The sequence below is a fragment of the Ostrea edulis genome, chromosome 3 (assembly GCF_947568905.1).
Source record: "Ostrea edulis chromosome 3, xbOstEdul1.1, whole genome shotgun sequence".
Classification (NCBI taxonomy): Eukaryota; Metazoa; Mollusca; class Bivalvia; order Ostreida; family Ostreidae; genus Ostrea; species Ostrea edulis.
The window spans coordinates 7,113,534-7,136,817 of record NC_079166.1 but is presented as its reverse complement, the minus strand read 5'-3'; the positions used below and the strand labels follow the sequence as shown (position 1 = coordinate 7,136,817).

Below are 23,284 nucleotides of genomic sequence, written 5' to 3'. Positions count from 1 at the left end.
TTTTTCACATTTAATTTTAATATAACAACAAATAATGAAGTTCCCCTCCTAATGAGCCGGAGTTAATTGCCATATTTCAAAATTAATAAAATAATTGGTTTTATTGTGTGCATGGGCAAAAAGATGAAATGCATGCTTGTTTGAATTTCTTTGCTAAACATAAAAAGTTGGGTGGGTTTTTTTTTCAATTTCTAAAAAACTTTCTTTCTTTTTTGAATTTCCTTCTTTATAAACTGTCTTACTGTTATGCCCTCTGGGCCCAAAATTGGAATAAACCTATCTTATCTTATAGTTCAGATTTAATGTGTACTAAAACTGCCAGATGCAGAAAAAAGGTACCCAAGTACTTATATAATAGGGTGTATATTTAACATGATTGTTCTAGAATCTAACCTCTCCTAGCCTTTTTCGAGACAATGATTTTTGTTTTCTTAACACCAATCATTACAATTTATTTCTGAATATCTATTATCTGTTGTAAACCTTCTGCTGATGTTGACATATTACTACATCGTCTGCATACATTAAACAATTTAAATTTTCATTTAGAAGTGATACGGTATCTATATACAGTTTTGAGATACAATGGATATTGCATGCTAGCTACTGCATGGCTTTGGTAGAATTTTAGTTCATCATTAGAAATTGATCGAAGAGAAACTGTACACTAATCTATCAGGCAGGATAATTGAAGATCATATTTACTGACAATTAGTAAACGATAGTGAAAACCCATGGATACACTAAAGGATTACCCCCCCCCCCTTAGGATTTTGAGCTTTGGATTAACATAAGCCTTTTACATGTATGTTTTTTTAGGAGTTACGGGGTGTTGGGGGGGGGGGGGTGGTACCCAATTTCAACACATCTGAAAAAATCCGGGATCCGCGCATGAATTGCTATAGTCAATCGATTTTGACATTAAATGACCCATTAACGGTTATATACATGTACGTAGCTATGGTCATGCAGTAGATATTTACTTAATAGGAAGATAGTTTGAATTTCTTATCCATAGACAGTATTCACAGATTTTCTAAAGCTTATTAATTGTGTCTGATTCTCATAGTAACATTGACAGTATAATAAGAAATTACTTGATCACATTTTCTATATAGCAATTCGATGGATGTTGAGCTCGTAATGTTCTTCGGGATTTTGATAACTTTTTATCTTGTTCTTTCAAACAACGGTAATATAAATGTGTAACTCGGGATTAACTAAGAAACTATGCTGAGATATGTTACAATGTGAATAAGATAACAAATATTTCATATTTGTTCAGCAAGTGTAGTTTAAATTAAAGTTTCTTCACCAAACTTGGGTCACTAAAGTTTTAAATATTTTTTCTAATAAGATCCAGATTATCAAAACCTATTCTTCACTAGGATGAAGCCATGTTCTATTCTCAGAGCCTCTGTTTTATCACCCTATAGCTCCCCACATGGGCCTCAAACTCCAAAACTTTCTCTCGCCAAGCTCGACAACATGTTTCGAAAAGTATCAAATTTCTTATCAGCACCTCTGTATATTGTGCATTTCGTTCTTGAGCTGATGTATGTGGTGGATCCAATCATTTGTTGCTGAATGAAAAAATTCCTAAAATGTTAACGTCCTTAAAAATAGATATATTTACGTGTATTTAGTCTCTCTCTCTCTCTCTCTCTCTCTCTCTCTCTCTCTCTCTCTCTCTGAAATATGAGCGAGAGAGTTTGGTTTAAAGTAGCAGGGAGCTGAACCCTTTTCTTAGAAGTGTCGTGTACATAGAGGGAATCAGAGTGATTGTTCAGGATTTATAATTAACTGATTCGATTGCCTTCTGTTTATTTTATATATGTCTTCGATGTTACTATATAGACACTTTGGCACATGATAACAGGGATCTCAATATTCTTACTTATTGTATGATCGGAAAAATAAGATTTGTTTTCTACAAAAGATATGCACCAATTACAGCTATATGGTGCTGCAATGGTTGTCTGAAATAGCTACAAGTTTATATCTTAGACTATAGGAGCTTATTTCTAAGCTCTCATAATTATTATAATGCATATTTTCCTAGCTTGAACAACATTATTATGGTTACACAATTCTTTATCATATTGACTTAATTTATAAAATTAAATTTGAAAAGCAAATGTCTAGCTAATAGTTTTCTTTTGCATCCAGCACAGTCAATGTATAATTCACATGCTACCAAATTTTGTGAGATGAACACAAGAGAGCATGAATTTGGGTCTTGGGTGGAGAGAATGTTCTGTGTGAGAGAATTAATTAGGAGCTAGCACCTCGTGAGAAAGGAGAGATCGTGTTTGGCAGTGAAGATGTAAAAGTGATTCACAAGTAGAAATGTAAATAAACTTGTATTAAAATAAAGCGATGGTATATTTTTAACACTGTTCGTTATCTTCAGTTTTTTATACAACCAGCACCGTCATAGAAAGGATCATTGTGACACAATGTCTTGGTGAAAATATACACATGTTATGCTATTGTAAAAGAAATAAGTATTTCTTATTGCATCAGGAACATCCACAGAGGTTTATCCAATACTCCCTTTCGAATTGTAGAAAGAGAGAGAGAGATTTCAGTACGGGCATATCCCCACAGCTAATCAATATATATGGGGAATATAACAGTAAGAACAGAATATGCATGTCTACATAACAGGGCTAACCCCCCCCCCCTCTCTCTCTCTCTCTCTCTTTCTCTGTCACATCAATCAAATTTACAAAGTTGGGACGTTCTTACAATGTTTGTGTGAGGAAAAGTAAAATAACAATGACAAGGGGAGAAATAAATATATTGTTGTTATGGGTAGGTCTGTCTCATAGTGTAATTTGCAGGTAATCAGTTCAATAAATGTCCTCAGTGCATGGTAGGGATTTTCTTCCTTCCTTCTCTCCTTTCTTTCTCTCTTTCTTTCACTTCATTTCATATTCATTGAAAATGTCATCAATATGTAAGATACATTTCAAAAAGTATATTAAATATTGCACGATTTTCCAAAGTGAAAAAAAACAAAAAACCACATTTGTTAATATATAAAATAAAAAGTAAAACGACACTAAACAAAATTAGAATTAAAGATTGCACCATGAGTTGAAAATAGAGAGATGTCCCCCTTTACTCTCTTCATTTCTCTTGCTCAAGTTTATGCGTAGAATGCGAGGAAAAGAGTTTATTAGTTTTAGTATAGCTGTACATGGTTACATGTACAATCATTGATGTCACTAACGATTACAGATTAAGTACGTGTGTAATTTTAAACTCACCCGATCTGAGTTCTCTGGTTGCTGGATGCTCTTTCTGCCATCTGTAAGATAATAAGCACTTTATCAATTAATATTGAAAAGTGTCGAGAGGACCATCAGATCTGAATATTTATTTATTGAAATTTTCTTACCGTTTCCAGAAATAAAGAAATCCCAATTGAAAAATAAATCACAGAACGAAGAAAACAGCAAAAACAACCACTGATATGTAATTTCACAATAAAAGCACACATATATTAGCACAATTTTAAAAGAAATATATATCCAAACTGAAATATAATGGAAATGATTAGTAAACAAAAGCAAAAATTGTTGAAGACGATTGCGATTGCACTTGTAAGATGATAGCTTAGAATTTTCACTGCCGTCGCTTTTGGAGCAAATTAAGTGAAAGGTCATTGAATATTTGGAATTTCCTGTTCAGTCACACATCCTCAACGCATGCGCCTTGAATGCATTTGGAATTAAATGATAAGTTAAATCTCCCCCCCCCCCCCCCCCCCCCCCCCAATCTATCTCCATTTTCAAATTTGTTTTTGGGACTAGCTGTGTTTTCATTTGATATTGCTAAACAAAATAGCATATATCATTTATTAGAGATAGGTTTGCCTTTATATTAGATAACTTTATCCTTTTAGTTCTTAATAGCTGTAACACAATTCATACACTCTAGGCCTATATGTTTCATTCAAAACTAAAATATTATAAACTGTATTTTTCATTTATATAACTTTAATATACGTCCATTATAGACGATATATAGCATGGAGGATCTAGCTGTTATTTCCTCTATCTGCTCGTACTTTGTGAATCAGATAAAGCAGAGTTCTTATTGAGCTAGGATCATAACACTCGGTACATATATCTTTCCCATAACTATGGAAGGTCAAAGGCTATTGTCAAACTTACAGACGGGGATAGTTCTATATCACAAGCACGAAACAAGATAGAAACAGTACTAGCAAGGCTATTATAATTAGACCTGATACACATGTTCAAACATCATAGTCTATATATGCGTCAAATATTAGAATTCTATTAGCACAAAACAGATTGAAACAATACTAACAGGGCTAGAAAAATTAAATGCACCCCCATAGACGGACTTTATGATACTAGTATTATGATTCTCTCTCTCTCTCTCTCTCTCTCTCTCTCTCTCTCTCTCTCTCTGTATGTGTGCGCGCGTGTGTTCATCTACCAGAACATTGTGGGAAGGATAAAAGAGTATTATACAGGCAAAAATAATCAAACCTGATACACATGTCCCTTATGGTGAGAGGAAAATGCCTTAACTTCTCAATGTCAAACTTTCATGGTTAATCGTGGCGGAAAAAGTTAAAGTACTAATGAGACTATGATTACAAAACTTGGTATACATGCTCCCCGTGGTATTATTGCTAAGATTGTATTTTCGCTTCTCAAGTTGTACTCTATTCAATTTAACAAATAACACTGAATGCATTGTACAGGTGTATTTTGCAGCGTAAGCATAGAGTTTTATTTTTAAGGTCTTCCGTCGAAACGATAGAGCTTTCACGTGAGCTTTTCAAATCATAGTTCGACCGTTTGTGAAAAAAGATTTCGATAGGAATACAATTTTGGCTCATGTGATGTTTTTTTTTTTTCTTTTTTGAAAACAATCTTAAACTTATTTTCATAATTTCCAACGTTTGCAGTTGTGTGCTTTGTGTTTGTTTTCCAGAAAAAACATTAAGATAACATTGAAATACATGACAAAAAATATATGGTACCCTCCACCAATTTAACTTTGCGTATACGGGAAAGTATTGGATGCTTTATGTTGTTAGCCTTTCTATTTCCGTATTATCATGTTGGTACTCAATGCAACACGTATCTAAATATTAATGTTAATTTTGCGATTATATGAGTCATGGTGATTTCGTACAAAATTAAAATTCAATTCGTTAAAAAATGCACGTATCTAGAAAAAGTTAAAAATATTGTTTCACACTATAACACATAAATATAAATATATATAGGTTTGTGATTGATTGATTGAATATTTTTAACGTCCCTCTCGAGAATAATTCACTCATATGGAGACGTCACCACTGCCGGTGAAGGGCTGCAAAATTAGGGCCTATGCTCGACGCTTATGGCCATTGAGTAGGGAGGGATCTTTATCATGCCACACTTGCTGTGAAACGGGACCTCGGTTTTTGCGGTTTCATCCGAAGGACCGCTCCATTTAGTCAACTCTTACGACAAGCAAGGGGGTGCCGAGGACCTATTCTAACCCGGACCCCCACGGGCTTATACATTTGTGAGTGTAGGTCACAATTTCAAGGTCTTGGTAGGGTCAAAGGTCAATAACGACTTGTTTCTGCTACCGAAACGTTTGGAAGCATAGCCATCAATTAGTGTTTTGAAATACTATTTTGGGGTGGGTGGTTTTTTTTAAATATTTTTTTTTCACTTCGCCAAATTTTATAGGAGACTCAATACATACCTAAATCAATTAATTGTGCACAGCAGATCAAAACAATAAAGTTAACGTCAATATTAATTTTATAATTATACATGTGTTATTGTGTGTATGTTAGTGTGTTCGTATGTGTGTGTGTAACACTGGTCTTGTAGACACTCTAGAGGCCATATTTTTGCTTGGTTGAGCTGATACTTTACATGTAGCTTTGTTATCAAAAGAGGTAGAAGACCGTTGATTCTTGGGATCAAAGGTCAAAGTCACCACATAACTTCATAGGAAAAGCTTTTCGACACTCTAGAGGCAACAATATTTTTGCTCGACTATGTAAATTTCTTATCAACACAGGAAAACCCCTATATGATCTCGGGGTCCAAAGGTTAATGTAACTACCGGACATTATGAAAAAAGCTTATAGACACTCATTGAGAGGGGATATACCCCCTCTTGCGGAACTCTTGTTGACCTAGATAATTCTGGAATAAGAGGTCCTTGACCCAACCTGTCAAAAGGACACCTGCATTTCTCTCCGTTCATACGAAACAGGGACAGTTAAGGGGATGTTTTCTACATCTGGATATAGAGGGAAAATAATTGTGTAAGGTTATGGAATCTAGCTCATATTTTTGATGTTGAAAATCCCTTTGTGACCTGCGACTACCTGAAGTTAGGGGAAGTCTTGCTCATGCTTAGTCCTGGGAATATGCAGTTACCTGTTTGCATGACTAACACTCTATATGAGTACTTGATAGAGCTGCTGTTGTTATTTTATATCCTTTTTTTTTTTTTTTTTTTTTTTTTTTTAATTTTCATTGTATTGAGCGTGGATTGTTCAGCAAATAACCGGATACCTTGTAAATAGTACACATTGACGTGTATAGAATGTTATTCTATATATGATATCTATATACATATGTTTACTGCAGGAGTTTGTTTTATATACCGGTATCTCGCTGTTATTTCTATATTAATGTAAATAATATATATCTAGCATAGATTTTACAATAGAGCATAAACACTTTTCATGGAATTCTGATGGTCTTCATTACAAGAATATTTTTAGATACCTTTACAATATTAAAAATCTGCGTTAAAATTTTACTCTTTAATAGTATTTTTACATTTTTTTCCCGTAAATTTAAATTCTGAAACATTTTTAGAATGATCAATGATATGCAGTTTTTCGCTACAGTCCTCACAAATGGTTTCAGTTAGGCCCTTCATATATACCTTAATGACGTAACTATTATATGTTGGTCATGGGGAAAAAAGAAATATGATAAAGGAGACGTTATTGAATATTACCAACTACACTTATAATCTAGTTTCTTATTTACCGATGGACCAAAAATCGGTCCTATCGAAACCTCTTCTTTCTCAATGTTAGACTTCTTCGTAAAGAACAATTGGGCCAAATTTATCCGAGACACTGAAGAAAAATAAGTTGACACCTTTAATGCAGTTATTTGTCAAAACACAGTGAATGAGTGATGACACAGTAGAGCTTCGATATTTTGATAAATACATGTAATACATACGGTATATATAGTCTTTGGAAATCAGGTCTTTCAATACCCGGTTCGATCTTTTGCTAGCTAAGTTATTTCAATGTTATCGAAGGGCAAAAAAGGGTCCATAAGGCTGTTGCATGAAGGAAGGAAAATTTGAAGTGAATGATGTCTGATTTGTCGACCACAGAGGGTATCATTCATGCATTCACTCGCTGCATCCTTACAGACTCGAAAGGAGGCTTGGAAAGCATTATATTTATATGTTTTTCTCAGAAAAAAATGTCTTTGACAAAATCATATCTAAAAGACTATATATACCGTACTTAGCTAAAATTCTGAAATATGTACGGGTGACTGGTTTTAGCTAGACGGGAATGGTGCACAGGTAAGGGTGTCAAAGAACAAAGGAAAATAATGACAGGTAACCTATAATCTGTTTTGTAACACATCACAGGTAATTTGGTTTAGTATTAAAATTGGGCAGTAAAATTCCATTTCAAAAAAAAAAAAAAAAAAAGAAAGACGTGAGATTAATTCTTTAGTTTTATACATGAAACACATTTAGAAAAGGACAAGGGACATTTTTGGCCAAAATTGGTCGCGCTTCAAAAACCGATCATATTTTGCAGGTAGAAAGGTGATAATTTTCTCGTTTCATTCATATATAACATGTACCATTTATTTGTTGCTGATATTGAGAAAATAACGTTACAATATTGCATTGTTAACTTTGACGCTGTCTTCCGACGGTCGCTTTTTCGGAACAACGTCATCGACTTCATATGATTCTTCTAGAATATTTTTCTAAAAGTTATAATTCTAACTTTTCATATAAAAATACTAATTGAGATCAAAGACTTAAAAACTGGCATGCTATGGAAAATACATTATGCATTTACATGTAACTTTATCGTGTTCACAATCTAATTAAAATTAGATCTTCCATCCGCTCCCCAGTTTTCGATACGTCGCCACGCGACGTATCGAAAACTGGGGAGCGGATGGAAGATCTAATTTTAATCAGATTGTCGTGTTCATAGACATTTTGCGGCAGAATCTTGTGTTAATTAGAGTGAGGAAAATAATGCGTGTATTTGCCAAAAATTTATGAGTAGAACGCAATCATATTTTCGAAGGCGCTGTTCGATGTCTTCCTATTCAAATGAATTATGGAAAATAAAATGGCTTGGTGATAAATATAAACATTTCGATTGAAAACGTCGATTGAGTCGGATAAAATTACTTGTTATGTCATGTACACCAAGGACTATATATAACAGGTCTGCTTACACGTGTATGTAATATACATGTACATGTTACAATACATACGAATATAATATGTCGGCCTGCATGCTGTGGGTATTTACAAAATACATTGAATAGAGGTACTAAACGATACAAATTTATGTTGCATGAATGGGATATAATTTTCTTGGGTACAGCAAAACACGTCAAGTAATATGCATGTAACTTCAGATGGTATATTTTATATAGCAAATATATTTTAAAACCTCACAAAAATGCGTCTGTGTTTATATCGTTACATTCCCCTAAATCGTCAACAAAGAGTAGTTCTCTCTCTCTCTCTCTCTCTCTCTCTCTCTCTCTCTCTAGCATTGCGTAGTTTTACTGATGTAAACACATCAAATGTGTATGTATATATTTAGAACATGTATCAGTTATTCTTCAAATGGACCCTGAGAAGTTGTTTCAGTACGTTTATAGACAATGTGGTATATTTAACATAGTCCTTGAAACGTAGGGCGTCCTGGCCATCATCATCTTCCAGCGCCTGAAACCACACATCCTCCACTTGGTGTTCAGGAATCAGAGGGAGAACAGTTGCTCTTCTAACGAAGCGATCTCATAAACTAAGAGAGAGAGAGAGAGAGAGAGAGAGAGAGAGAGAGAGTTTTAAAATCCATGGCAGAAGTAATAAACCATTCATGGACTAAACATTTCAATGTTCTTGAATTATTCCATATTCTAGGATGTTCAAATTTTTGTTTAAAGTGTTACATAGTGAAAATCATATTAGAAATTGCTATGATGAATCATATTGCAAATGTGATAGAATGAAAAATTATAACAAATACTGGGCTTATTGTGTGAAAGAAAAATAGTTTGAGATTGGTCTAGGGTAAATATTTGATGTGAACAAGAAAATACTACATTTGATTTGGAAAAAATTGAGTTATATAACTAAGTGAAAGATTTAATTAATTCGTCTTCAAAGTGTATTGTTTACAAGCATGTCATAGATCATTTTTTTCTTTACAATATTACCGCGGTGTAAACATATACATAATGATTATTTTATCTCTTGCCTAAATGTATCTTATTCATATTGTAAATTTGACACTTATTCCTATGTTTTATTTTGAGTCAACCTGCCCTTTGTTTACATGCACATTGTACATATTCATAGTGTTTACATTTTGTAACATGTGTGATCCAAATTATTTCAATTGCAATTACAATTAGTAATCATTCCACATTCCAGTTGAATCACTTTTATTTACTGAACATTGTTCATTTCTTGTTTTACACACTTTATTCCTGTCAAAACGTGATCGCCATTTGTAAGTTACAATAATATAAGTGCATATGTACTTATTTTCCAATATCAGCAATTTGAATGTTATATATTTAACCATGCTCTTGTCTCTTTGAAATAAAATACAGTTTACACTAAACATACATAGATAAGCATATGTTAAACCATCAATGAATTACACTATCTTATCCTTTAAAAATATACTTATATTTGTACACCTCTAGACAATGTCATTTATATATTAAAACATTATTTAAATCTTTGTCATTTCATACTGATAAGAAGAGATATACTTATAATATACTGTACATATATGTATATGATTTGCTTTCATAGGCCTGACTGATAATTACAGGTAGTTAGTCTAAAACAGACCATACCCAGGAACCACTCAGGTGTGAAAATCACAGTTTTAGCTAAGTGGGAATAACAATTTCAGAATTTTAGCTAAGTGAGAATGAATCCGTAATAATCCTACAGACAGATGGGCTGACAGACGAATGGACTGGTGATTCCTTTATACCCTCTCCTTATCTAATTAAGTAGAATCTGTCAGAGAACAGATTGTTACAAAATCTAAAAGGAAATGACAAAGTCTATAACTTTAAAAATAAAATACTTGTAAAATAAAAATATCTGTAACTTCATTGAATCTAAATAAAAATGACGGGTGCAAAATTTCTATTATATACTTAATATACATGTATACAAAAAGTTTGAATCAAATCTGTTAATTTTTTAAAAAGATAAATACTCTGGACAATGACATCAACCCCTGAAAATAGAAAATATACATGTATATACATAACAAAATGTGAAGATACTAGTAGTCGGAGCCAATGGAGTATGAACTTTTAGATACTAGATTCTCCAAAATGCATTTTTTTCTGGGATTGTTCTTTGTGTTGTTGTCGAAGAAATCGCTTATTTTTAGCTGGTTTTGTAATATGTTTCTTTTCAACACATCTTTTTAAATCGGATAGTCATGAAAACAAAAATAATATCTAATAAATGGGACACTCACAAATCAGGCATTTTTAGATTATACCAGCGTAGAGAGTCGCATACCCTTATATGTTTCATTTCTTGAATAATTACATTTTCATTGTTTTCGCCTTTGGTATCTTTACAAATAGTAATGATAGCCATTTTCTCGTGAATGCAATGCATTTGTTAACAATGCACGCATGGATTTTGATAAATACAGTATGTCTATTTAACGGCTTGGAATTCCGACAGAAAAAAAAGTGAAATGTAAATAAAGAATTAAATGCTAACATGAAGTATGCCTGTGTGAAGCATCGCAATTCATACCCTCGTGTATTTCCAAAAACTAAATTCATTTCTTGACTGAATCTGGACAGTCTTTTCAAAGACTCGTAATTCACAAACTAAATAAACCAAGAAATCATTGAAGGAATGTATACACACTTCATAAAACGTTCTTCTTTCCCGCTTGAACTCTGAAAGGAAAGCGAACGATGAACGAACACAGAAAGAAGGAAGGACGAATTCTTATATAAACAAGATTTAGAAGAAGTAACCACTATCGAGATAGGCAAAAAGTATAGTGTACCCAAAAATCTGTACTTTATGTAAGAATGATGTTGGAGATACCATGACTTGTTCAGCTTTAAGTGAGAGTAGAAAAAATACTTACATTTTAAACATACAAACAGACCAAATGTCATAAAAGTCTTTACTTTGTTCCCATGTAAAAAGTTATTTATTATGAGTAATCTTACCAAATTCATAAATGCATGTATCATTCACAAGAAAGTTATCCTTCCAGGTTAAAACAATACAAATTGTGCACTCTTGAATGCATATACATTTCATCAATTATTTGATTAACATTGTGTGTATATATGTATCTTCCTTATGGTAATTAGTGCAATATGAGAATAAATTGAATTGAATTGTAAAATGTTCGTTATATAACGACCTAGTTCGTCAATACAAACTATCTTTGGGTCAAATGCTGTCTGACATGTCTCATACCGATTGTTAAGCCGGGTTTTTTTTTTTGGCACACTGATTTTGACTACGGATAACTTCGTTTACCTGATCAGGATATAAGGCTCATAGCGGGTGTGTCCGGTCGACATGGGATTCTCACTCCTCCTAGGCACCCGATCCCACCTCTGGTGTGTCCAGGTATCCGTATTGGCCCAACTCTCTATTTTGTATTGCTTATGGGAGTCATGAGATTGACTATTCGTTATCTTCATCTTTCATGAAAGCATTTGCACTGACCGTTTATAAATTGTGACCAAGGTCAAAGTTGGTCAAACTCCAAAGTATTTTTCTTTCAGGGTCAAAATATTGCTACTCGAAGAAAAATCTGGTCTCAAGAAATACAATATACACTTGTGAAATATGAAAGTCCTATCATCATCCATTCAAAAGTTATGACCACGGTTTAAGTTTTTGCAAACAAACATGCCAAAAACCGATTACAGGGACAATAAATAGAGACTCATGCAATTTCGTAAGAAAGATGGTACATATGTACATGTACTATTATATGCATTTATATACCTTACGATGTAAATACTGGTTTTTGTTTTTTTGCACTTATGCAAGATAACTTACAACACTGTCTTTTATACTGATGGTAATACTGTTGAATATTTCCTATGCGAACAAAAATAGTAAACAATTGATAATAAGAAAATCAAATGACATGGAAACTTCAAGAAGATGTTAAGCATTGTTTAATGACGATCACTCATAGAAGTAACAAAATTCATCAAATGCCGAAGAGCGACTCGAAGTCACTCTCTGTATCATTTTATATTTCGTCAAAACAATTTTTACTAGTCAATCAAAAAGACCCTAAAAGTTACACTTATTTCATAATTTATTTGCCCCCCCCCCCCCCCAATATATTTCACAATACATGAGAAAGATACAGAGAAAGAGAGAGGTTAATAGATTTGTATAGGACTTTTACTCCTCGTGAAAAAAAAAAAACCCTGTTTGTTATTTTCAAGGCAATTCATTTGTTAGTATCATACCGTTATAAGAATGTTATGGAGGATATGAAACCCTTTCAAAAAAATATTGTATGCACACCTCACATTACATGCATAGGTAAAATAGCAATAAGAATCTTTACTTTCTCTGACTCAGCATAGGCTTAAGTATAAAATCCTTCTTAGAAAAAGCAACATGACAATAGATCTTCAGAAAGCAGAAAACAGCAAAGTCCTCTTATAACAATCATAACTACTTAACATTCCATTAAAGGGTGGTCAATATTAATAGTTTCGGTTTTATTGTACATACAATTTCATTTTTAATCAAGAATACTGTTTACTTAGAGTATCGTTTGTCTTCTATCAAACTGTTTTAGAATTTTATGTCAACGACTTGCTCAAGAACATATTTCCCAATATACCCAATCTAAACAAAGTTTATATTGCAATGTAACATTTCCGTGTATTATATGATGTGGTAAATTCAACACCATCGGTACATGTGAGAAGCATGCACAAATAAAACAAATTACATATATACATGTACTATGCACGCTTTCATATGTAGAGATACATGTACATGAAAAAGTAGATAAAAGTACAAGCATAGTATCATATCCTAACATTTAGAATTCTTTGTATTTTCATGATAAAAGAAAATTGTGGAATCATGATGATATCAGATTTTGACTACTGATACATAGATTTAAGATTTTAAAAGTTATTTGATTTTTTTTATGCATGGACGCGTACGCATATTTGAAAAAAATAAATGGATTATTAATCTCGTCATTAGATTTGTAGTGACCTCCAGAATTTAAAATTCACGGTCTCTGCCTAAAGAATATCAGCAATTAACAAACAGTCCAAAGAGTTAAGATATATACATGTACATACACAGTCAACTAACAAAGAACATTATAAGTATCCTGTATCAACACCCCAATTTTGGAAAGTACATGTACAAATAATACCTCCCCCTATAATACAAAGTTATATTGTTCATTTCTAAAATATATTCTACAACCACTATTTGATTTGACCTTCAAACATATACAATCATATTAGTGTTTGTTTCTATATACTGTACTAGTATTTAAAACAGTATGATGCACATATATAATGAAAATGTATAAGAGATTATACGATTAGAAAGTTTCAAAGATATATATTATTCTGCAGCCTAATGATTGCATAGTTTGGTAAACATAAACAGTCCCCTTCCCTTAGAAATTTGAAAAACATTTGTCGTTCGTCCTTCTTATAATCAATTATATCCCCTGTCAGATCATAGTTTGGTAAACATAAACAGTCCCCTTCCCTTAGAAATTTGAAAAAAACATTTATCGTTCGTCCTTCTTATAATCAATTATATCCCCTGTCAGATAAGTTTAATTGCAAAGCCCAAATTAAAGATGGAAAAAATAAAATATCCCCAACTGCGAGAGAAAAATATGTACCGTAACAGAGAGAGAGAGAGAGAGAGAGAGAGAGAGAGAGAGAGAGAGCAATGTTCTTTTAATTAGCAGAATTCTGAAATTACTGTTCTGGATAGGGGAATTGGGTGCAGGTTGAGAACAATAGAATTTATTCATTTGCAACGAAAGGTGAAGATAATGAACAATTATCAATCTCATAACTCCTATAAGCAATACCATATAGAGAGCTGGGCAAACACAGACCCCTGGATATACCAGAGGTGGGATCAGGTACCTTAGAGGAGTAAGCATCTCCTGTCGACAGGTCACATCCATCGTGAACCCTATATCCGTAATAAAAATCTGTGTTTTACTAATTACCATGGGTAGTGAGAAATATAGATAAGAGATTTTCATCAAATCGATTTATAAATATTTCAGATTTTCCATATATCGTATACCAACGTATTTTCGTTATTTCCATTTATTTCTAAATTTCTAAACGTTTTGATCATTTACTCGATCTTTGTCAAGCTTTATATATCAAAACATGTTAAGCACGTTTTCTTTCATTTATGGGTTAATCACATCCACCCCTGCAATGCCCGAATATTATTTCTTCAATAGATATGAGTGTTCACGAAATAAAGAAACAGTAAGTTTATGCCTGAGAAATCACATATTGCAGTGTTAAAATCGCAATTTTGGCGAGGTGGTACAGAGATGTAGAAGTTTGGATGTAAAGTTGGAATGAACCTCCATGTATGAATTTATTGATGAATGAGAAAAAATATTATTCGGCATACATGCATTATGTTCAAATTTAAACTCCGTAAACCTGTAAAATTTTAATGATATCGATATCTGTCAAAAGACATTTAAAGCCTTCCATGACAACAAATGAAAAGTGAGTTTAATTAGATTTGGTGTTTATCCTTAATATATTTACAGCTTGTACATTTATAAGATTATGAAATAGAGCTGATAGATAAAACAGTTAACTGGATGACATTTGTAAAGATATCAAAACGAATTTTGATACAGAGAATTACATATGAATATTCCAAAGTGTGATAGATCTACACCTGCACAGATGTAGTGTAATATCAATTACAATAGAAACGGACGGGCATTAGCCGATAGATCATGTATTATGTCTTTGCACCATAATATAATTATATACATCATGCAATAGTGAGTTTCCCCAAATCGAAGAAAATTGTTCACTACCATTGGATGTAACCCCACATAAATAATATCTAAGATTGATAGTATCGTTTTTTTTCCCAACGAATTCTTAAAGACCAATGTAATTAAAATTAGATCTTCCATCCGCTCCCCAGTTTTCGATACTGTATCGAAAACTAGGGAGCGGATGGAAGTTATAATTTTAATTAGATTGCTTAAAGACGAACTGCAAAATTTATACGTTCAACTGTGATGTACAAAAAACTGGAGTGCTATTCCTTTCTAATCTAGAGTGACTTATATGTCCAATGCATCCGGTGTTTGATTTTGTATTTAATTATAAAATTGTAATTACCATAACAGCATATACCACATATCGTAACAGCATGCACCATTTATGTAGAGAGAAAAAATTACAACAGTCTAGGGGGAGATAACTTATTCCAAATTTGTTGTTTTCTTACATTTTATCATTTAATAAATTTTACAAATGTATTTTGAGTATTTGCTTTCCCCTTTACACAAACGAAGACAATTAAATATTTTCTTAAACTACCTTTATATGCTTTTCAATCGCCACCAGCGTAGAAAACGGAAAAAAGAGTATATTTAGTTGAATATTTTTTGAGAAATATGTTATTGTTCCAGGAACATACAATCATATTTCATTGAATTTTGAGAAGAATCGGCCTTTTTTCAGAAGTAAAGTTCGGGGTCATCATGACCACCAAGAGAGCATTAATGGTCCATGCATGGTTCTGTGATTTAAAAAAAATGGTAGCACTCTTCAAGAAATTCTGAGCGGATAACTATATAATGAATACAATGTTAAAATTGATCATCAGATTTTTATTTTTTATTAAAATAACAGTTTAACAAAAAACGTTCTTGTGGATAAGATGATGATTAAAAGTAGCAACAGAAAGTAGTACAAGATCAGCATGGTTTTGATTGTCAAGACTGATCATATACTTCAATCAATCACCACAGAGTCTTCAAGGAAGGGAACTGCAACCTGAAAAATAAACAACACAATAAACCATTAATCTAAATGCAATTTACCAAAAGTTAAAACATGTAGATTGAGGATATGTCCTTTGATATTTTACTTTGGAAACATGCTGCTACATGTAAACCTTTAGCACCCATGGTTGCCAGAGCTGGAATTTAACTTATCAATTTACAGTGTATAAATAATTCAGATCAAAATACTTCTTACCAGTAAAGGAGAGGGGTGTGGGTGGGTAGAACATTACTGATATATTGATGTTTTCAAATACATACAACATATTTTCTAGAGTATACTTTTCCCAAGAAGTTCAATGGTTCAATTTTGGGGTTTCAATGCAATTAAGCATTAACTTAGCAAATTAATTCTAAATGTAATGTTAAAGGAGCTCAAAATTAATTTTTAGAATATTATGCAAACATCAAGACAAGAGGATAAATTTAAAACGACCAAATAAAGATTTATGAAAAGCTTATACAAATTTATAGCAACATAGTAATGATTGCTCAATAGGGTATGGAAAGTAACTCTTCAGAAAATTTCCTTTGTTTACAATTTATTTTTAGACAACATGTTTACATTCCTTAGCCAGGAACAGCAACTCATTGGAATCCTTTCTTTGTTCTCTCAAAATATTATCAATTCTATTTTTTGTATTATGAGAAAAAATTGTTTAATGATCTTGTGTTATTAAATGTTGAACATTAATTTTTATTTCCGAGATTCTCCTCCATATACTACATGTGCTCGTTCATCATCTTATAACTTGTACGTCTCATGCGGCACTTAAATTAGTGAAATAAAAGTTTTCACATCTTTCTAAAAACTTTAAAAATCAATCTAGAGAGAAAGAATTGGAAAACTGATTATGAATAGAGAAGACTGTGGCTCTTCAAGATAAGCAAGTGTTTTTAAAAAAAAATGGTTGTGTGTGTATGAGCAAAAGAGAAAACGCTTGAGATATCATGGCTATGCGTTTAAAAAAATCGTTTGGTAATATGTATTGATTCTTAATGTGCAATATCATTTAGTACTCTTACTGACTCTTCAGTGTAACATAGGAAATATGTGCTTCATGTAACACTGCCAGACTGCATACCAATTAAGCAAGGGTGAAGCACGGAAGTATCTTTTCAATTCCGATTGGGAATTACATAGCGCACATCTACATGTATTATAGATAATACTGAATAAAGATATGTCCTTTTTATAAGTAATTCATTAGTTATAATATCTGATCAAAGAGTAATATCTGCATACAGAAAATAAGTGTAAACAAAGACGAAGGTAGCTGCAGAGAAATGGTGAAATGTAGGTGTTAGAAGGGATACTGTTGAAAAATATTTGATAAATACTTACGATGGCCTGTACATCCATTATATTGTTGTGTTTAAATAATCCTAAATGCTCCACAAAACCAAAGAAATACAGATAATTTCATTCGAAGCGAACACTGTCCGCCATTATTTTCTCTCCGAAATGAGTGACTGACGTCACAAAGTATATATATTGTTCAGATTGCCGATTTTTGTAGCCTCGGCGATAGAAAATCATCGATAACTAAATATCTTCTGCAGAAATCCCGGAGATAAGATCAGAACTTTTAAATGAAACAATCCGTAACCTCATGCACTCTTTCGTTTTTCTATATATACCTACTTTTAAAAAGATAAAGCCAAAAAACCGGTGTGTCGACTTTGTATCTGAGATTCTCAGGTGGATATATATACTTTGAAAAAGGGTCCTCTTTATAAATGATCGATACTCGTTAAAACAAGACCTTTATCCACTAAATTTATGTTTAAATAGTCCTAGAAACATTGAATTTTTATAGAATGATAATGAAATGGCCATTCATAGAGTAATCTAAAAGTTATAGCCATTTAAAAAAGTGCAACGTACAAAGTCGACACGAATGTGTTGACCTTATCCCGTGTCGACTTTCTGCTGGTGAATATCAGGCCTCGTGTTGACTTTATGCGGGATTTTCGTATATATAACCAAAGAATATATATATATATATATATATATATATATATATATATATATATATATATCCCTCATGCATAGCTCTTATCCTTGGACGAATTTGGCTCCACTTGTTTGGCACGCTGTTTTTGGCTATATTTAGATCTAAAACTTCATAGTTATTTTGGATTTCAAACATTTCGGTTTAGCATCACTGAAGAGACATTATTTGTCGAAATGCGCATCTGGTGCATCAAAATTGGTACCATATAAGTTTTACATATGTTACCACCTTTTTAAAGATGTCAGACATACAAAAACAGAAGTATATATCAACATCAGAAAATCACACATTTTCATTAAACAGAATAATAAAAATAGATAAAAACTTGTTGAAATGACAAAATTTAAATATCAACAGTTTTAAAAAACTGCTAATTCATAAATATGTATAGATTAATCATGGATATTGGGGAAACCAATGTATGATAGACATCCAGTTGAGGAAATTCCAGTACACGAGTTATTGCCCTTGACAACATTTTTAAAATCATAAATAATTGATTATCTATGGAAAATATAATTTTTTTCAGTATTAATAGTATACCAGATTTTTTTATTGCATCCAGTGAATAATATTCCTCAGAAAGATATATTTCTATCATGTTTAATGTATTAAGATTTTTGCAAAAACCTATGACGTCACATGAGGATCGATCACCCTTAAATTGCAACTGCATTTGCAACATTCCGCAACATGAGCGTCTCGTCCAAATAGTATAAAAGGTATACATTATCGCTACCGTCAAGCAGCGCTTTAATTAATAACAGGTATGAAATATAACACCTAAAATTGAGATAGAAATGGTAACCTCTGGCAATATACCAATATAGAGGCCCAAAAGTCGTATCCTCACCTATATATTTTGTGCTATATTTGAATATGTATATTAAGATAAATTGTGAAATAACTATTACGTGCGAATATCACTGTCTTGTAATAGTATCTAAATTGAATTTTTGTAGGCATTCTGTCGGATTCAAAGCTTGTGGAGATTGGTTCTGCAGATGAAGATAAATTTCTTCGAGGACATTTAACAGCGAATCATATCTCAGGTTGATTTTTTCTTTACATAGTTAATTCAAATTAGTGATTAATTATATGGATCTTCAATGATAATAGTAGTTTCACCGCATAAAACAATGCATTGCCAAACTATCAGAGTGTAATAATGATGCAACACAAATATTTCTACATGACACGTATTTTGTAATTGTCAGCATATGTTTAATAATGTACTATAAATGCACGGTCATTAGGTCACCATGCAAGGGATGATACTCGGTCAACTTATACTACTTCCATCCGTGTAAAATATAGTGACAAGTATCATTCAGTGTTTGGACACATGCCTGTAAGACTGTAAGACTGAGAACAATTAGTCTCGTGGGAATCCGGGTTAGAATAGCTCCTCAGTACCCCTTGATTGTCACAAGAGGCGACTAAATGGGGCTTTCCTTCGGCTGAGACCGCAAAAACCCGAGGCCCCGTGTCACAGTAGGTGTGGCACGATAAATATCCACCCATGCTCAAAGCCGTAAGCGTCAAGGATAGGCCTGAATTTTGCAACCTTCACCAGCAATATTGACGTCCCCTTATGAGGAAAAATTATCGAGAGGGACGTTAAACAATATACAATGCATACTGCTGATAGGATGACTATCAATGTGATTTCAATCAAGCGGGTGATTTCTTAGTTTGTTTTGTGCTACGCCCCTTCCCGGGACGTTAAACAATATACATCCATCATAAATATAATTCACGTACAGAACATTTACTTTTCTGGGACTTAAAATTAAATTAAATACAAATCGGTGAAATTCTAGTCTGTCTACAGAAAAAAAAAACAACACTCTACATTGGCAATGACAACATAACCCTCTTAAAACTTCATCCAGTAATTGATCTGATTCACCAACTGCTAGAAAGATAGTTCTTACACTAATAACACTAGTTACACCTTTGTGACGAATTCAAGGCCATTGAGCGCATAACTGCTAATTGGTCTGTAGCGGGTTAGATGTATAAATCGACCGGCGATTGTTTAATGACGACCCTACGGTATATATGATATTCTTTATTCATAATTTCTCCCTGTAAGTAATATTATATTCATATTTTTCACACACCTCTTTTTTCAGAACATTTCTGGGTTGGAGGTACGGATGCGTTTGCAGAAGGTAAGTGGGTGTGGATGTCTACACTGGACCCCCTGGACTACACAGGGTGGAATCCCGGGGAACCCAACAACGGCGTGGGGGCCGCCTGTATGACGCTAGCCTACCACCTGGGTTATCACTGGAATGATGACTTCTGCACTAAAACATACGACTTTATTTGCGAAAGAGAGTAAGCATGTTAATTTCTTGCACGTGATCGTGGTATATTGTACATATTTATAATTTTGAAGCGATAACGATAATTTTCATAATCGTACTTTTCATTGTTGAATACCTTCCTCTTAGTTTACCATAATAAGCTGTACTATGATATTTTGTTGTTGTGGGTTAGGAGCCAAACTTGAATATTCGTATGTAGTGATCAGTCATCCAAAAATTACCTAACAACACTCTGGTTCCACGCACAAGTACTTTAGTATGTCCAGGGGTCAATCTGTACCCAACTCTTATCTTTTTAATTCCTTATAGGAGTTCTGAGATTGGTCACTGTTCGTTATCTTTACATTCTTTACGTCATTGGAAATAGCGTAAAAGTGTAAAATTTCATTTTCACTGAGTGTATGAATAAGTTCTAGAAATAAAAGTGTAAAGTTTCATTTTCACTGCTTGTATGAATAAGTTCTAGAAAAAAAGTGTAAAGTTTCATTTTCACTGGGTGTATGAATAAGTTCTAGAAATAAAAGTGTAAAGTTTCATTTTCACTGGGTGTATGAATAAGTTCTAGAAATAAAAGTGTAAAGTTTCATTTTACATGGGTGTATGAATAAGTTCGAGAAATATATTTCAATTAGAATGCATTAAAAAAATTATATACACTGGATTTAATGACAATTCTTAAATGTTCTTGATTCTAATTGTGCCGTTGTGAAATAGAGAGCCATCTTAACCATGCGAATATATTTCAATGTAGCAGACAAACATCTAATAATGACCATGCACGTTTCTCAAGATGATTACGACATTGATAAATATGCGTCTAGATTCCTTATTGTAGTCAAAATGTCTTCAGAAGTATACGTTTGAATGATATGATTTTATAACTGACAATTTGTCACTAAGGACAAGCTTCAAAGAAAGCAGAATTAAGATACACACGTGGCATACATTTAGAAAATAGTTTGTATGATCTCTTAGGCTACGGACTGGTTGTCTCAAGGTCACCGAGTATCCCCCTCACCTCCAAATAAAACAAAATTTCGTGTTTATCAAAGGATTTTATAAAACTATCCTGCACTTGTTGTATACGAAAGCGTTTAAATTAATCAGAATACAAGCAAGGTGAAGATAACGAACAGTGATCAATCTCATAACTCCCAATAGATAGTTGGGCAAACACGGACCTCTGGACACACCATAGGTGGGATCAGGTGCCTAGGAGGAGTAAGCATCCCCTGTTGACCGGTCACACCCGCCATGAGCCCTATATCCTGATCAGGTAAACGGAGTTATCTGCAGTCAAATTTAATCTGCCAAGAACGGCTTAACAATCGGTATGAAACACCGGTATTTTACAAATGTATGTTTGCCTGTAATTCCGATTCATTATATTGAAAACTCAAAATTCATTATATTTCAAACATTTCGTTGACCATCGCTGAAGAGACATTATTTGTCGAAATGCGCATCTGGTGCATCAAAAGTGGTACCGTATAAATTTTACATTATGATCCCTGGGTCGAGGCCTCTGCTGGTGGACTGTTAATTCTCGAGGGTCTCTACAGCCCAGTAGCTAAGTACTTCGTTACTAGCTTGGAAATACGGATGCATATTTAATTGCTGTAATAAAATTTAGAAATTCATTTCAAAATAAAGGATTATCTCCCTCATGCAAAGTTCTCATCCTTAGACGAATTTGACTCCATTTTGGTACTCTGTTTTTCCCTAAAATAGATTCAGCGAGTTTATTGTTATTTGGGATTTCAAACATTTCGGTTGAGCATCACTGAAGAGACATTATTTATCGAAATTCGCATCTGGTGCATCAGAATTGGTACCGTATAAGTTTTACATTTAAATAAGTTTGTATTATAGGGTAAATGACTTGATTTCTTTATCTATATATAATAGAAATTATTTGTATATGGAAATCATTAGATTGTTGTTTGTAAACATCGTTTACAGATATTCGGCGACCAGTTTGTAAGAAAACGCAAACTAAATATTGTTTCTGTCTCTCTTTCAGAAGTGAAAATCCAAGCATACAAGTCATAGGATGATCCTATTGCAGAGCGAAACATGCATGTAATATTGATCGTGGTGTTCTATACGATCATATATTGATATACATGTAGAATATAAGTAAAATCTTGTTGATGCTTCTTTTGTCTTTATGAGTTGATATGTTGCAATAAAATTCTATAAAAAGTAAATTACATAATATTAATCAGCAATGGAACAAAAATACCACACAATGTTTTAAATTCGACACGTTTAAATCAAAATCATATACATTAAGATAAATAAAAACATAAGCCTATTCGTTAACTCAATTATACTTTGATCAATAAAACAACTGATACACCATCCATTCAGAAGTCGAGATGAATGAATTAATGTTGGGCATATATTATAATATCTAGTCGTGATTACATTCAATCTTATTACCTGGACAATTTGGTTTGATACGGTGATATAGATATTTATTATATACCCATCAATGTATCATTCGTTGATACTGTGGATTTCAC

General features: G+C 32.9%; 1 protein-coding gene and 2 long non-coding RNA genes across 15 annotated transcripts in view; 1 reads left to right on the top strand and 2 right to left on the bottom strand.

Annotated features, from left to right (window-relative positions):
- Nucleotides 1-3,751, bottom strand: part of LOC125661778 (uncharacterized) — a 122,195-nt gene extending 118,444 nt beyond the window's left edge. For all 13 annotated transcript variants that reach the window (XR_008801665.1, XR_008801673.1, XR_008801669.1 and 10 more), the window contains exons 1-2: nucleotides 3,407-3,751; nucleotides 3,276-3,316 (exon numbers count right to left, since the gene is read on the bottom strand). Coding sequence is in view for 5 of the 13 variants with exons in the window: in XM_056159849.1 (XP_056015824.1) it covers nucleotides 3,276-3,316; nucleotides 3,407-3,674 (309 nt within the window). In the remaining 8 variants the exon portion in view is untranslated. The remainder of the gene's footprint in view (nucleotides 1-3,275; nucleotides 3,317-3,406) is intronic.
- LOC125677395 (uncharacterized) overlaps nucleotides 1-22,916 on the top strand; it is a 244,908-nt gene extending 221,992 nt beyond the window's left edge. Inside the window, exons 3-5 of the long non-coding RNA XR_008801678.1 lie at nucleotides 19,383-19,472; nucleotides 20,559-20,766; nucleotides 22,780-22,916. This is a non-coding gene — a long non-coding RNA (uncharacterized LOC125677395). The remainder of the gene's footprint in view (nucleotides 1-19,382; nucleotides 19,473-20,558; nucleotides 20,767-22,779) is intronic.
- LOC130053174 (uncharacterized) lies at nucleotides 16,214-18,363 on the bottom strand. Its single transcript, XR_008801680.1, has 2 exons — nucleotides 17,748-18,363; nucleotides 16,214-16,394 (listed from the first exon to the last, which is right to left on the bottom strand). It is a non-coding gene; the product is annotated as an uncharacterized LOC130053174 (long non-coding RNA).
- Nucleotides 22,917-23,284: the final 368 nt, after the last annotated feature.